This window comes from Cricetulus griseus, chromosome 5, assembly GCF_003668045.3.
Source record: "Cricetulus griseus strain 17A/GY chromosome 5, alternate assembly CriGri-PICRH-1.0, whole genome shotgun sequence".
NCBI classification, from domain to species: Eukaryota; Metazoa; Chordata; class Mammalia; order Rodentia; family Cricetidae; genus Cricetulus; species Cricetulus griseus.
Window position 1 is genome coordinate 49632363 of NC_048598.1, and position 14943 is coordinate 49647305.

Below are 14943 nucleotides of genomic sequence, written 5' to 3' on the forward strand. Positions count from 1 at the left end.
AAATATTACATAGGACAAAAAATTATCAGGAGACATGTCCTGCGAAGTGATATCCCAAATAAAGTTCCTAGTGAAGGAAACTTGCCCCAAAAGGCAAACAAAAGAGTAACTTGCTCCTTTCCCACTTACACTAAGTACAGACCAATACAGTCCATGTTCTTGGAGAAACCAGGAGAGCACAGCAGATTAAATGAAGACAGAGTTTCCATGTTTAACAGGTTGAGCATTGAGTTATCTCCCTAGGTTCTGCACCAATTCAGCATGCTGCAGGCATTTTTTTTGTGTGTGTGTCTCTATATAGTTACCATAAGATACCCCAAAATCAGCACTTCAAGTGCTTGTTTTTGAGTTATTGCATTTATATCCAAGGAAGCACGGGCCAGTTACCTCACACATATGAAAAGAATTCTTTGGAAAACTGCATTTAGAAAAGCAGTCCCCTCATTGCCATCCCCCCTCAGCGTGACAATCTCGATAAAGTTTCCTGACAATTCCTGGGTATTGGTCCTGAAAACACTGCCTAACTGAAGTTCGCCAAACGATTTTTTAAAAGAGCCTTCAGCGATTTCTGTTGTGTGGTTATGAAATCCAGAGGCGATCACCAGCCCTGGCTTCTCACATTCCGAGAAACCTGAACTTGTTTCCAAGGAAAACAAGCAGGCATTTACAAGAACAATCCATCAGGTCGCAGGCAGGGTGCAGTAAGTGCTGGGATCAAACGCCCAAGCTGCTAGACTTGTGGTCAACACTTTTAGTTTACTTTGCAGAAGTTGCTAGGGGGCGGAGCATCTAGCGATCCTGATTTCCTAAACCAAGTTTCAACTTCCTTTTGGGGCAAGTCTTTCCCTACAGTAACCACAATTCTTAGCAGAGGAGAACTGGATGGTGCTGTATTTCTCTGCCTCCCAGAAAGATTCAAACCATGAGATTATCAGCAAGAATTATTTGGCTTATATTATGGACTGTTTGTGTAGCAGAAGGTAAGCTTAAAACAGATCGCCTTTCTCCCTTCTGGCTGAGCCGCCTTATAAAACATTTGCAGATGATATTTCTCATAGCAATTATTCCAGTGAAGTCTAGAAAAGGAAGGAATTACTGGTCTGTAGCTTAATGGCTTTCGGGGGTAAGTTTAAAAACTGAAAGCAGTTCATTTGACTGCTATAATTGATGCTTCGTCCAATTGTAAAACTCAAGACGGTGATTTAAACGTGTTTCTGCAATCCGTAATTCAGAATAGTCAGTTAACTTGTAGTCATCATGAAATACAAACCACTTCCTTTTCATGAGTGTCCCTAAATATTTCATGTAAAATTAGTAAGAACTATGTAAATATCTGTACATTACGAAAGCTTTTACAAGTTTTTTAGTGATTGGAATTATTTCAGGCATATTTCTAACACTTCCTAAAAACATCACTTACAACTGATATGCCATGGTTTTAAAAGTCTCAGACATAAAAACTGCATTATGAGAATAAAAGGATTATAAATTTTGGCATATAACCTGTGTATGTAATATTTAAGATCTAATTATTTGGTTTCCTTTTTCCTGTGTGTATGGAACATATAGCTACTGAAAGCCATTTATGGACTGGGTAATTAGAGTGTTCAAGCTCTTCCCCCATGTCAATAACATAAGTTCTGACTATCATTCAGTTAAATTCTATGGAACTGCTCACTTTATCCAATGGAGGGGATTACTTTCCTAGTTCATGATAGGTAAATAGTGATGTGATAGACATTCAATTAACTTTTTGTTATTTTTTGTTTTTTTTTTTTAAATAGGGTGTCACTACAGCCTAGTTAGTCTTTGAATTCACTGTAGTCCTCATGTGTCAGTCCCCCGGCCCCCCAAGTGTGCTGAGGTTACAGGTGTGATCGACTGCTATGCCTGACTTAGCACTGGTAATATCGAGTGAATAACACGTTAATCATTTTCCCAGACATTTCACTTAGCCAACACTTGGCAACTTGAGCCTTTGCTGTAGCCTCTACTCACTGGAGAATGTTAACAAACAATCTCTAACTGGATACTTATCAATCCAGATGAGAAAGGCAAATATGGCTTCTCAGTTAATATATTTTAGTATCTTAAGTGAGTTTGAAACTTTTTGAAGGAGTGAACTTATTCAATTATATTTTCTAATATTATTCTTTGGATTTTAGCATTTAAGTCCTACATTCAGACACTTGTAGACTGGGGCAGTCATTTCTTTATGAAAATATGTGTTATTAAAATGAAATATGGTTATCTTGGCCAAGAGTTCTAAAGCAGTGTTGATATTATTAAATATAACTCAACCTTTGCTTTTGTCCTAAGACAATGCTTTTGCCTTTTATCTTAATGTTCTACTTTCATACTGCTTGCTGAGAGATTTTTTTAGAATATATATAAATATATTATGAAAGTAAGATCTATTTTATTTCTAGCTTATTTTTAAATCCTAAGCAATGATACAAGTGAAATTAAGCTGTTTATATAATTACTAAGTGAAATTTTGATATGAAAAGGAAGTGCCATGAAGGTTACATGATAATTTAATGTTAATGATTTAAAATCTTCACTTATACTGTGGATTACAGCTGATTTTCTTGTTATTGTTGGATTTGAATTTTCATCAAATCCAGTTCATGCTGATGAGTTGGGCAGTTGCACCGTACGTGTTACTGTTTGAAGGGCTTTGTAGTCAGAGAAGAAGCGGGAGTTTAGTATTTAAAACATTATATAGGGTAACCTGATGATATCCAAAAAGCACACGTAATGCAGAGACAGATGTGAGATGTCCCATGGATATTCAGTGGACACAGAGCTCCCTCTTTGTTCTCAACAACCTATCAGCTTAACAGGATTTTCACCACACAGAATAGCTTGGATCAATTAAAAATAGGTACACATGCACTTCAATATTTGCTTCTGTTTCTATTCCCCACAGCAGATACTGGCTACTGGGCTGATTATAAAAATGACTGTGAAATGCAGTCATAATAGACTCTCCTAAACCAGGAAGAAAATGCAAGCATTTCATAAATTTTTTCTGCCCTGATAGAGATGAACATCCTTCCAAAACCAATGGTAACTGGTCCAGCAGGCAGACTGAATACATTAATGAACTTGGTTGCCACAGAGTCTGGCTGCTTGAGTTAAATCCATGGGGCCTACCAGGTGAAAGGAAGAAAACCACCTCCTGCAGACCCTGTTCTCCTTTCCACATGCAAGCATGGCAAGTGGGTATCATACCCATGCATTAAAAAAAAAAAAAAATTACCAAACATTTTAAAAGGGAAGAACTACGAACCCAGCTTTTTGTCTTTCCTTTTCCATATGTCAAGGGCTTCCTAATACCTTTGTAATGCAGTGCCTGCCTGTGTTCATACTCCTAGCTGCTAGGAACAGTAAATGCTGTTTTTTTTTTTTTTTTTTTTTTTTTTTTTTTTTTTTTGCAAAATAACAAGCTGTTCAGAATTGGGTCAGATTTACAGGACAACCTGTAATGTAAGAGTTCCTCAATCAAGCTGTGTAATTTCAGGTCTAGGGAATGGATTATGCCCAAGCTTTCCAAGCAATGCATTTAACTCTCACAATTGGATATTGTATGAAATTAGGCCAGAGCCCAGAGTTGCTGAAAGAAACCAATTAAACCTGTGTTGAAACACAACCAAATAACTACTGCATGCTTTCTGGGGAGATAAGTGTTCTTTAATACTGGAGGTTTAAAGCACACAGGTGTCCTATCAGGCTTAGAGATTTTAATCATAGAACGGAGAATTCATTTAATTCTGTATTGTGTTGTTTTAAGTATGAGATGTTTTCAAACATAGTTTGACACTGATGTGGAAAAGTTGGTGTTATATATATTAATTATGAATTTATAATAGTTACTTTTAGGGGAGTTGAAGGAACAGTTACTTATGCTTTTATTTAAAATGCAGTGACATGACGTCAAGAAGTCAAACAATGTGATGTGAAATATTTCTGCTTTTTCTTAAGAGAAAGAATTTATTTGGAAACGCCCTTACTTTTTCCTCACTCTAGGTCCGAAGGAGAAGGCAACTTCAAGTGTAGGGTTCACTACACCCTGACTGAAAACCACATCCTCTGCTTTTCCTTTAGCCCTAGTCGTACTGAATATCAAAGTTTCGCATGCTCCAAGTGACTCAGTGAAAAAGGCGAAGAAAAAAACTGCAATAGAGAAGCGTTGTTACTTGTATTTCTGAGCATGTATCATTGCATGCAGTACTGTAGGAACGGCATTTTTGGCATTGCAGCTGTGCTGTGCTTTCCATCTTCGCAATAATTGAGAGTCTCACCTATAGGAATCCGGCATCAAAAGCCACCTGCACAGGTTGTCTATTCCCATTTCTCAGTTAAATTCACAGGAATAGCTGGTCATTTCTTGAAGGAATGGAATAACATTTTTCTTTTAAATGTCAGATTGTCAAAAACCTTCTGAAGAAGCAATCAAAAGTAATCACTAATTTCCTTTTCCAAGAAGAAAACAAAAACTTTCACTAAAAGAGAAAAGACCAGCCCTTAAAATATAGAGAAGAGTAACATTAGAGACAAAAGGAAATTGGGGAACTGATGTAATGATATTATAATCAAGAGAAATAATAGTAAAAAATAGGAATTTCCATAGTAAATTAGAAAATAATGTGGATTTACATAGTGAAAGTATGTGTCTGCACACAATTTGTCATGGTTTAGTTTACACATGAAACAATCTTTGCATCTTGCCTTTATGCTTCTTTATAATATCAAAGGTTTGTAAACCTGCCATACAATAAGACAGGGTTTACATGCCTACACCTTATAAACATTTATTTAAAATTAAAGAGGATAGTTGGATATACTGCTGCAGTCTCAACTACGAGTATCACAATCTTTTCAAAGTCAGAAGACACCTTAAAATCTCGGAAGTCACCTATCCTTGGTATTTGTTCGACCTCCTTGTTTGGGGCAAAAGGGAAAGACTTCACCACTACAACCAAAACACATATTGCAAATTAAATATTCTCCTTCTGCTCGCAAAGTCATCACTTTATAATTATGGAAACAACACAAGACCTACTGCGGTCACTTTGTTTCTCCCTAGAGCCGCCCTCTGTGGATTCTGAGAGTTGGAACAAAGGAGTAGTCTCTTCAACACAAGCCATTCAAGCCATGCATAGAGAGACTCCCACATTTCCCTAGGGCAAATGGCTGGACTAAAGAATCAGGATTCTGGCAGAGAAGACAGCATAGACATTCTTCCTTGAGCCTTGAGTTCAGAATTTTCAGAAGTGTCTACAGAGACGAGGTCAGGAAAACATGTGCCCTGTGTGGTAAGGTTCCATGCACATGCAGTCTAGACATTTGCTCAGCTTCTAAGTGGTAGTCACTCAGGCCCCAAGGACCAGTTATGCCGCCTTCTGCCATATTTGCTTCTTCTCAAGTCCACCCTAAAAGAGCATGTGAGTGGTATAGATCTTTATGAAAACTAGAAACAACGGGTAATACTAGTTAGTTATCCAAATTAGTTTTGAATTTCAGTGGAAAAGAAACCCCTGCCCCCAAAATACATTTTTCAGACATAGTGTTGCATTTCCCTAAACGGTGTAATTCGGCACTGTGCAGTGTCCCAGTTGTCTTCTGTGTTTTATCTTCCGCCACTCTTAAAATACTTGGCATGCTTTTAGTACCACAAACCCAACCAACCTGTAATTTATGTGGAAGGGACAATCTAGTTAAATTTAGTGCTACTCTGTGTAACTTACTGTGAAAGGTCACCAATAGAGGATAGAATGGGACAGTGGTAAGGGACACTAGAGCAAAGTCATTCCAAGACAGGAAGCACTGCAGTATGACATGCAGTGGCAGGTGTCAAAGGCTGGAGAAATTACTCTCAGGCGGGGTGGAGGGTGGATTGTGAAGGCAAACCTTGCTTACTTTCAGCACTTCTGTATTCTAAAAGTGTGCATGCCCTTTACCTGAACGTGATTTTAAACCACAACACGTAAGTACTGCAAACTAGAATTATTCTAAGGTGGAAACTGCCACAGAGTAAAACAGTCATCTTCTTTGGTCTTAGATTGCTCAATTTTGAACACTCCCTCCCCCTCCAGATGAATCCATTTTTGTTTGGTGTCTCTGATTGTCACTCAGCCTTTACCACTTGCCTCCCTCTCCTCCACACACACCTTTTGTCATTTGAGGAGATGGGTGCTCAGTTCTTAACTCCAGTACTTCTCAAACATAGCACATGAGAAACACACAAAGGAAGTGGGAGACAACTGTTACATTTTGTTTAAAATTAAAGGGAAAAATGGTTTGGAGAAAGTCAAGTAGCTAAACAGAAATATATATATCCCTACCAAGAAATAGTGAAAAGAACCCAAGGATTTGATAGCACTTTTGTTTTGACAGTTTAACTTAGAACTTAGTTTCTCATGAACAGTGCTAAGTGGAAATGTAATAGATAGAGAATGATTATAGAAACACCCCTTCAAAGGTTCCTAAGAACTGTTTACACTTGGAGCTTCATGCAAGAGATTCATGACTTCAAAGGCTGCAGCACACACTTACACTTGGGAAGTAGACAGGTGAACCATGCGGGTGTGGAGAGTTGTCAGTGCATGCAACTTCACCATACAATGGTTCCTTTTGCTCTCTCTCTCTTTTTTTCTTTCTTCCAACTCTTGTCCTTTTTTTCTTCTTCTTCTAATTCTTGTCCTCCTTTTTTTTTTTTTTTTTTTTTGGTTTTTCCAGACAGGGTTTTTCTGTGTAGCGTTGGAACCTGCCTCAGCCTCCCAAGTGCACATGTGACTTGAAAGCTGAAAAACACTGGGTAGATGGCCACAAGGCAGGGGAAGGAATAGAGAGAATAAAATAAAACTGCTTTGAAAAGCAGAAAGAAAAGTGAGGTGAGATGTAACGCTCTTTTAATCGAAGTACTAGGGAGGCAGAAGCAGGTGGAACTCTGTGAGTTCAAGGTCAGCCTGATCTAACAGTCAGTTCCATTATAGCCAGGTCGACACAGAAAATCACAGTCTCTTGGCATGGGGAGGGGGGAGCTAATAAAATACAATCCTTTGTATTCTAATTTAAAAGTAAAATTAAAAAATAAATAACTAGAGAAGGAGAGATGTTTTTGCTGTTTCAGTTTTATGTTGTTTCTCTGAAACAGAGTCAGACTAAATAGCACAAGCTAGCCTCAACTGATGATCTCTCCTCTCCAACATACTGAGATTACAGGCATGCAGCCTCATGTAGGCAGGTTTTGAGCCCTACATAGGAGTTAGTCAGATGGTGGCGAACAGGAGGAGGTTAATGGTTGGGGAAACATGAGTTGTACAGCAAGAAATAAAGATTCTGTGAAACTGGAGCCCATCTCCACACATCCAAGGAAAGTCAGCTTAACTTCTACCAGAATTAGGGGTAGGGCTTTGAAAGGAATTTTGTCCCTTTTGTTTTAATCCTTATCCTCAGGACCCCACTGATAAGACTCAGTGTTGGTGCTGCCTAACTTCCAGGCCTTGTTTACTGCATCCTGCAGCTAAGCGACTTTTTGAGACAGCCATTCAAGCCCAAGGAAAAGCATTCAATATGTACTAGCAGTGTATTTTTAAAAAGACAACAACGTGCTTGGAACTGAACTTGGTGTTAGGAGACTGCAGTCCAAGCAGTGCCCATTTCAGAACTGTTGACTGAGTGGATTTCAAGTCGCCTCCTCACAATGACACAAACACCAGCTGCTCCCGCCAATTTCTTCCAAGTTTCGCCAAGTATCCTTCATGATCCATGCTTTCCTCAAGGTTAACGTTTTCACAAATAAACTACTTAGCCATCCCTGTATATTTTAGAAGGAATTTATTTCTTTTCAAATGTTTGCTGTGTCATTTGAACTGAAGTTTGTGTAGTTTGTTTTTTTAAAGTATTTTACTGCAACTGATTTTCTTTGTTCAAAAAATTATAAATTCTATATTCTTGCACTAATTATAAATTATTCTCAACATGTTTAATTAACAAAAAACTATTTAGCTCACATATGTGCATAAAATTAATATTCATTTATATCAATAAAGCAGAATGGAAGTTTAATGGAAATATCTATTTTTGATATTTCCATTTTACTCATTTGCTTTATTTTTTCTAAAGAACTTGTAGTTTTCAATGATAGTATATTTTACCATCTGTTAAGAGGTAATATTTTTAAAATGATACTTCCTCTTCCTTTCTAAAATCCTTTAAGAAGCTATAGTAAATGAACAAAAAGGCTATCTCTGACTTTACAAGTGATAGATATGTTTCACAAGATATGCAAATTCATTGAGACATGCAAATTCATTAATATATGCAAATTCATTAAGATTTATCTCGTTTTTCTAGAACATTTCAAATAATAATTAAGAGACATATTGGCACTAAAATAAGGAATTCTATCTGGTTTGTGTGTCAATATTAGCTCTTTAAAATCTGAATATGAAAAAGCCAGTGAACCATGGTTACTGAAAAATCAGTTTGCTTTTCACTTTCAAAAATTTCACCATTACCTCCCTCAAGCTAAAGTAAAAAGGCTCCTGTTTTCAGAGAGTCCAACCTATACACAGTCACTCATTTTCTGAAAAACATTTGAAATTGGCAAATACAGTCAAGTAAACAGAAAATCAACACAGGCGGTTTTAGAAAACACCTGTCAATGATGTTACTGCAAACACATGGGATCGGGCTTTATTTGTCAGAATCTGAGTAAATATGTAGGTACAAGAAAGGTAAGTTCACTCTTTCACAGAGAGCTAGAAGCATAAGACTTGCCCCTTTTCAGAGGATTTAAGATGAGTTATCCCTCTGAAAATGTTTTTATTCTTTTGAAAGTATTGCTGCACTCCCTGTTTAACAACACCTGCCCTGTTTTGCTAACAATTTCCCATCTATTTCAAGCAAATGTGTTATTGCACATTTACATTAACAGATCGACTACATGAATGAAAAGAACTTGTTACATTCTGGTTAGAACTCTGAGAATATATATCTGTGGAGCTTAAGAAACCCTGCTGTTTGCCACCGTCTTAAAGACACGCTTAAGCCTTATTGTACAAATACGGTGAATCATTAAGTATTTCAGCTGTAACATAGGTTACTGGTACATATTATGCTGACAATCTAAACAAAGACAAACAGCACATGCATTTGAAGAGAGAAGATCGAGCAGCAACTGAAAGCAGAGAGATTCTTCATTTCCAGAGAGCTTGCATTTTGAAGCAACAGGATTTTCTTTGCTGTGACGGTGGTGGAGTATTCTCGCCATCTAGTGTACAAAAGCTTAATTACTGAATTGCTGAAAATCAAACTGTAATGCAACAGAATTTATTATACACATTCACTAACACAAATGTTCTAAAAACGTGAAAATACTCAAATAAATACGTGTACCAGACAGCCTAAACAGGTGCTTTATTGTAGAAAATGTGCTGTTCCCTTTACTTCATCACGTGTTGTATAATTACATCTTAGAGATACAAGTCCCAAGTGGGATATGCCTCAGTAGGTTATTTTCTTGTCTTTAGAAGATAAAGCTTAGAGTAGGGAGATAAATTGTTACTAAATCAAGAAGTAAAAGGAATCTACAAATTAAAATAATAATTTTTCAGATATGATAGATAAAAAGCACTAGAATCTGCCATCTATGAACCAACATGTTGGATTTTACTAATATAATCATTTAACTATCAGGGTATTTATTATAAAATTAAGCATAAGGCAATACTAAAAAACAATTCTCTTTCTTGATGCTAATATTCCATAGCCATACAGACTTGGGAAATAATAAATAGGCAAAAATATGAAAGCATGGAAGGATTTAGGCACAGCCATTGTAGTAAAATGTTAAATGTGTTCACTAGATCTTTGTTGTGTTGGTTTTCACTGTAAATTCAAACTTTCCTATGTATTTGGAAATTTTTGTTAAAAAGGTAAACAAAACGTTTCTCCTATAAAATGCAAGAAGAAAGCACAGTACCTCTAATTTACTTTCCAGCCCCAAACCATAAGGAGTGAGTGGTGAAAACAACATGAGCTCCCATGTCTGGCAAACCCAAGCTCAGTTTCAGTTCTGCCGCTTTCAGGTATCTTGGGAAAGTTACTCAGTGTCTAAATTTTAAGTAACAAGAAGATGAAAATGAATAAATATAACCAAAAGGCACAAACTTACTCATTAATTTTCTGTCCATTCTTTTGATACACTATCTTTAGTTAGTCCATTGAAAAGTAACAGCAATAGAACACATACTCATTTGTTAATTTTATGTATATAAATTCACAGGCAAATGGATGGATCTAGAAGACACCATTCTGAGCGAGATAATCCAGTCACAAAAAGATGAACATGGTATATATTCAGTCATATGTGGATTTTAGACATAAAGGATTACCAGCCTACAATCCACACTGCCAGGGAAGCTAGTAAACAAGGAGGACCCTAAGAGAGACATACATGGTCCCCTGGAGAAGGGAAAAGGGACAAGATCTCATGAGCAAATTGGGAGCATGGGAGGAGGGGAGAGGAAACTAGGAGAATGAGAAGGGGAGAAGAGGAGGGGTGAGGAAGACATGATGGGGCAGGGAGGTTGAGTTGTAGGAAGAACAGAAGAGAACAAGATAAGAGATAATATAATAGAGGGAGACATTATAGGTTTAAAGAGAAATCAGCACTAGGGAAATGTCTGGAGATCTACAAAGATGACTGACACCAACTAACAATCTAAGCAACAGAGAAGAGGCTACTTTAAATGCCCTCTCCTGATAATGAGATTGATGACTAATTCTTATGCCATCCTATAGCCTTCATCCAGCAGCTGGTGGAAGTAGAAGCAGACACCCACAGCTAAACCTTGAACTGAACTGAAATCCAGTTGCAGAGAAGGAGGGCAGATGAGCATAGGGGTCCATACCAGGCTGATAAAATCCACAGAAACAGCTGACCTGAACAAGGGAGAGCTCTTGGTTCCCAGACTGATAGCTGGGAAACCAGCGTGGGACTGATCCACACACCCTGAATGTGGGTGTCAGTGAGGAGACCTTGGAAATCTATGAGGCCCCTTGTAATGGATCAGTACTTATCCCTAGTGTAGGAATGGACTCTGGGAGCCCATCCCACATGGAGGGATACTCCCTGAGCCTAGACACAAGGGGGTTGGCCTAGGCCCTATCCCAAAGGATATGACAGACTTTGAGGACTCCCATATGGAAGGCCTCACCCTCCCTGGGGAGCAGATAGGGTATGGGATAGGTAGGGTCTTAGTTGGAGGGCAGGGGAGGAGAGGAGGGAGAGGGACCTGGGATTAACATGTAAAATAATCTTTTTAATTCAAATAAAAAAATAATCACTCTAAAAAACTATGTAATATATATTAAAGAATAAACTATAAACATAGTATATTATTAATTATTATTCATTCACACCAAGAAACAGAATTCCCAGAACCCCAGAAGATACCTGTCAGTCTCTTCCAAATGGAACAAGTTATATCTTCAAAGCTATAATTACATTTATTCTTGATTGTTTCACAACCTGTGTGTGTCTACATGAAATATACAATGCTGTCCTTAATTTTCATATTGATATTAATAGTCCTTGAATATTAAATACATTATGGTTTTGTATTCATTACTAGGATATTCTTCTGTATATTTCATGGCATTGATGTAATTTTCACCACATGCCTGTATTATAAATTTTTATTAATTCAACTTCTGGGGTTGTACCTTCTCATTTTGAATAGTAGCCATATTCTTCTAATCTTTGCCACAAGTGAAATGGGGTTCACATGCACATGCATTTCTTGGATGAGCTCTCAGTGGCATAACTGCTGACCAATAGACAATTGGTGTGGACATAGTGTTTGTTCTGTCTCCAAACCAGCATAATGAAACTAAAATGGGCCTTAGGGATCTTAGGGATGTAGTTAGGTTTAGATGAGGTCATGAGAGCTGAGTCCTCATAAAGAAATAAGCATTTTAAAAATAAGATAGAGAGGTTTTATGACATCCGTCTCTGTCCATTGTTATTTGTCTTTCTGCTCCCCACCCCCACCTCCCACTCCCCACCTGCTCTATGACAATTAAGGGAAAATATCTTCATCTGGAAACAAAGCACATTCCCATGCAGAAACACATTGTGTTTAAGCTGTCCAATCTGTAGACTTTTGGTCCCAGCAGCCCTCAGTGACTAAGACAGAAGCACACATTTTCAGCTTTCGTGTGAGTTGTGGCCTCTGTTTCCTTTCTTGACAAGGTAGCTCCAACTTCTGTCACACTAGCAGTTCTTTCCCTCCTTTTTGTTCTTTACACACTTTACATCCCACCTACAGTTTCCCCAAGTCGACTCCTCCCAGTCCCCCTGCCCCAATTATGAGCCACTCTTCTCTCCCCCAGATGCACACCTCCTTTATTCCCCCCACCCAAAAAATAGCAGGTATTCCAGGGATATCAACTGCACATGGCATAGCAAATTACAGTAAGACTAGGCACAGACCCTCATATCAGGGCTGGAAAAGGCTACTCAGTAGGAGGAAAAGGGTCCTAAGCACAGGCAAAGGAGTCAGATATCCCCAACTCCTGCTGTTAGGGTTTCCACAAGAACACCAAGCTACACAACCATAACATGTGCAGAGGGCCTAGGTAAGATCCATACAGGTTCCCCAATTGTGGGTTCAGTGCTGTGAGCATCCAGGCTTCAGTTTACCCTCAAACGGTGAGCTTTTAAAATTTGTCTTTGTTGACAATACCATATTTTTTTATATTTAAGGGTTATCATATCTATGTGAATATGTATTCCAATTATTGGTGTGTTTTTATTGTAGATTGTAAAGGTCCTCCTCCAAAAGAAAATACAGAAATTCTGTCAGGGTCTTGGCCTGACCAACCATACCCAGAAGGCATTCAAGCCACCTACAAATGCCGCCCTGGATACCGAACACTTGGAACTATTGTTAAAGTATGCAAGGGTGGAAAATGGGTGGCTTCTAACCCATCCAGGATCTGTCGGAGTAAGTACTTCATGTTTGAGAACCTTGAGACAACTTAGTTTTGATGTACTACATGCTTTATGCTATCACACTATAAAATTCTATCACTACTATAACCAAAATAGAGAAAAATCATTTTAAAATGTAGTAAGCCTACAAAACTAAAAATGGAAGTAGGTAGGTAGCTTCAATTATAAAATTTTCTTTCCTGTTTTCAGTTTCTCTTCTATTCTATGATATCCAAATATTCTCCCCTGACTCCTACATGAGGTGTGTTCCAAGGACTATATTCTAACACTGAGTCTTCTTTTCTTTAATTTTAGAAAGGCCATGTGGGCATCCTGGAGATACACCCTTTGGGTCCTTTAGCCTGGCAGTTGGAACTGCGTTTGAGTTTGGTGCAAAGGTTGTTTATACCTGCAATGAGGGGTATGTTGTCAATATTAAAAGGCCTATCATTGAAATTATATGTAGAAAGTCTACAAGTTTGTACTTTAATGAGACTGAATTTTTCTGTTAACATTTAAAAAGTAACATAAATAAAGCTAAGATGTGAGTAATTTTATTTGAATGCCATGTTGTCTTCATAACACTGAAAAGTTAAGTGAGTTATGATTATTCTGGCATAATGTTGAAATAAGGGAGTGTTAAGTCAGTACACACAAAAGTTAAGTGTTCAACACTTTACTCCATTCCGTTATTTGCACAATATTAAGTGAAATGGGAAGATTTTATGTATTAGGGACAATAGGAATTGTGAAAACAACTATGTTATATGGTGACCCTCTTGAAAAGATTTTGTAGTCTTTAAAGGAAGCAAGACTTTTATGATTTTACTTTTTATTAAATTTATTTATTTTAAATACCAACCATAGTCTTCCCCGTCTCCTCTCCTCTGTTCCCTAGCCTCACCACCTTTCTACCTTGCCCCCATTCACTCCTCAGAAAGGGTAAGGAAGTCAACACAGCCTGGCATATCAAGTTGAGGCAGGACCAAGCCCCTCCTCCCTGCATCAAGGCTGAAAATGGCATCCCACCATAGGGAATAGGTTCTAAAAATCAGGCTCATGCACCAGAGACAGATCCTGGTCCTGTTGCTGGGGCCTCCCAAACAGACCAAGAAAACAAGAATTTTACTTGTGAATAGAAAGCCTCTCTGCTGAGTGCTATTGTTAAAGCTCAGTAGTATGTAAATTACTTTTATTATATGTGACGCAAACACTAATTTTTCAGAATCATTGACTCTTCCCTCTGACCAGCAACTGGTCTCAGGGCTGATGTCAGCAATGCGTACTCAGTTCTTCATTTTCTATCATTTCTCTTCATTGCCACAGATTATTTTTAAAAATTCATATGGGAAAATTAAGAACTCTATAATATTATACCAAGTAAGTATAAATAAAATTAAGCATTGTAGATGGAATATTTTTTGTTGCCCTTTATTTCCTAATTTCAGACAATAAACTATAACGGTTTAAACTTTTCAGGCTTTAGAATTAGCTCTAAAACATTCCTTGATTCAAATATTCAATGTTTATAAACTGTTATTTCATTCATATCACCCCCTCTGACAAAAGTGCAAACTTCTGATCAGCATCATGGGATAGGCAGGGGAAATAAATATGACCCACATTGAAGCATGTCAAAAACAATCATGAGATACTGCAAGTACCCACTATATATTCATTTCTTTTTTTGCTTTTTTTTCTTTTTTCTTTTTTCTTTTTTTTCTTTTTTTTTTTTTTTTGGTTTTCTGAGACAGGGTTTCACTGTGGCTTTGGAGCCTGTCCTGGAACTAGCTCTTGTAGACCAGGCTGGTCTCGAACTCACAGAGATCCACCTGCCTCTGCCCCTCCAGTGCTGGGACTAAAGGTGGGCTCCATCAACACTCCCGGCTATATTCATTTCTTATTTAGTTTCTCTGTGTTCACAACCTGATATA

The 14943-nt window shown here is 37.8% G+C and overlaps 1 protein-coding gene across 1 annotated transcript in view; it reads left to right on the top strand.

Moving 5' to 3' along the window:
- The first annotated feature begins 814 nt into the window (after positions 1-814).
- Positions 815-14943, top strand: part of LOC100765974 (complement factor H) — a 77511-nt gene continuing 63382 nt past the window's right edge. Inside the window, exons 1-3 of the mRNA XM_027417434.2 lie at positions 815-980; positions 12837-13022; positions 13325-13430. Of these exons, the coding sequence (XP_027273235.1) occupies positions 923-980; positions 12837-13022; positions 13325-13430 (350 nt within the window). The 5' untranslated portion in view covers positions 815-922. The remainder of the gene's footprint in view (positions 981-12836; positions 13023-13324; positions 13431-14943) is intronic.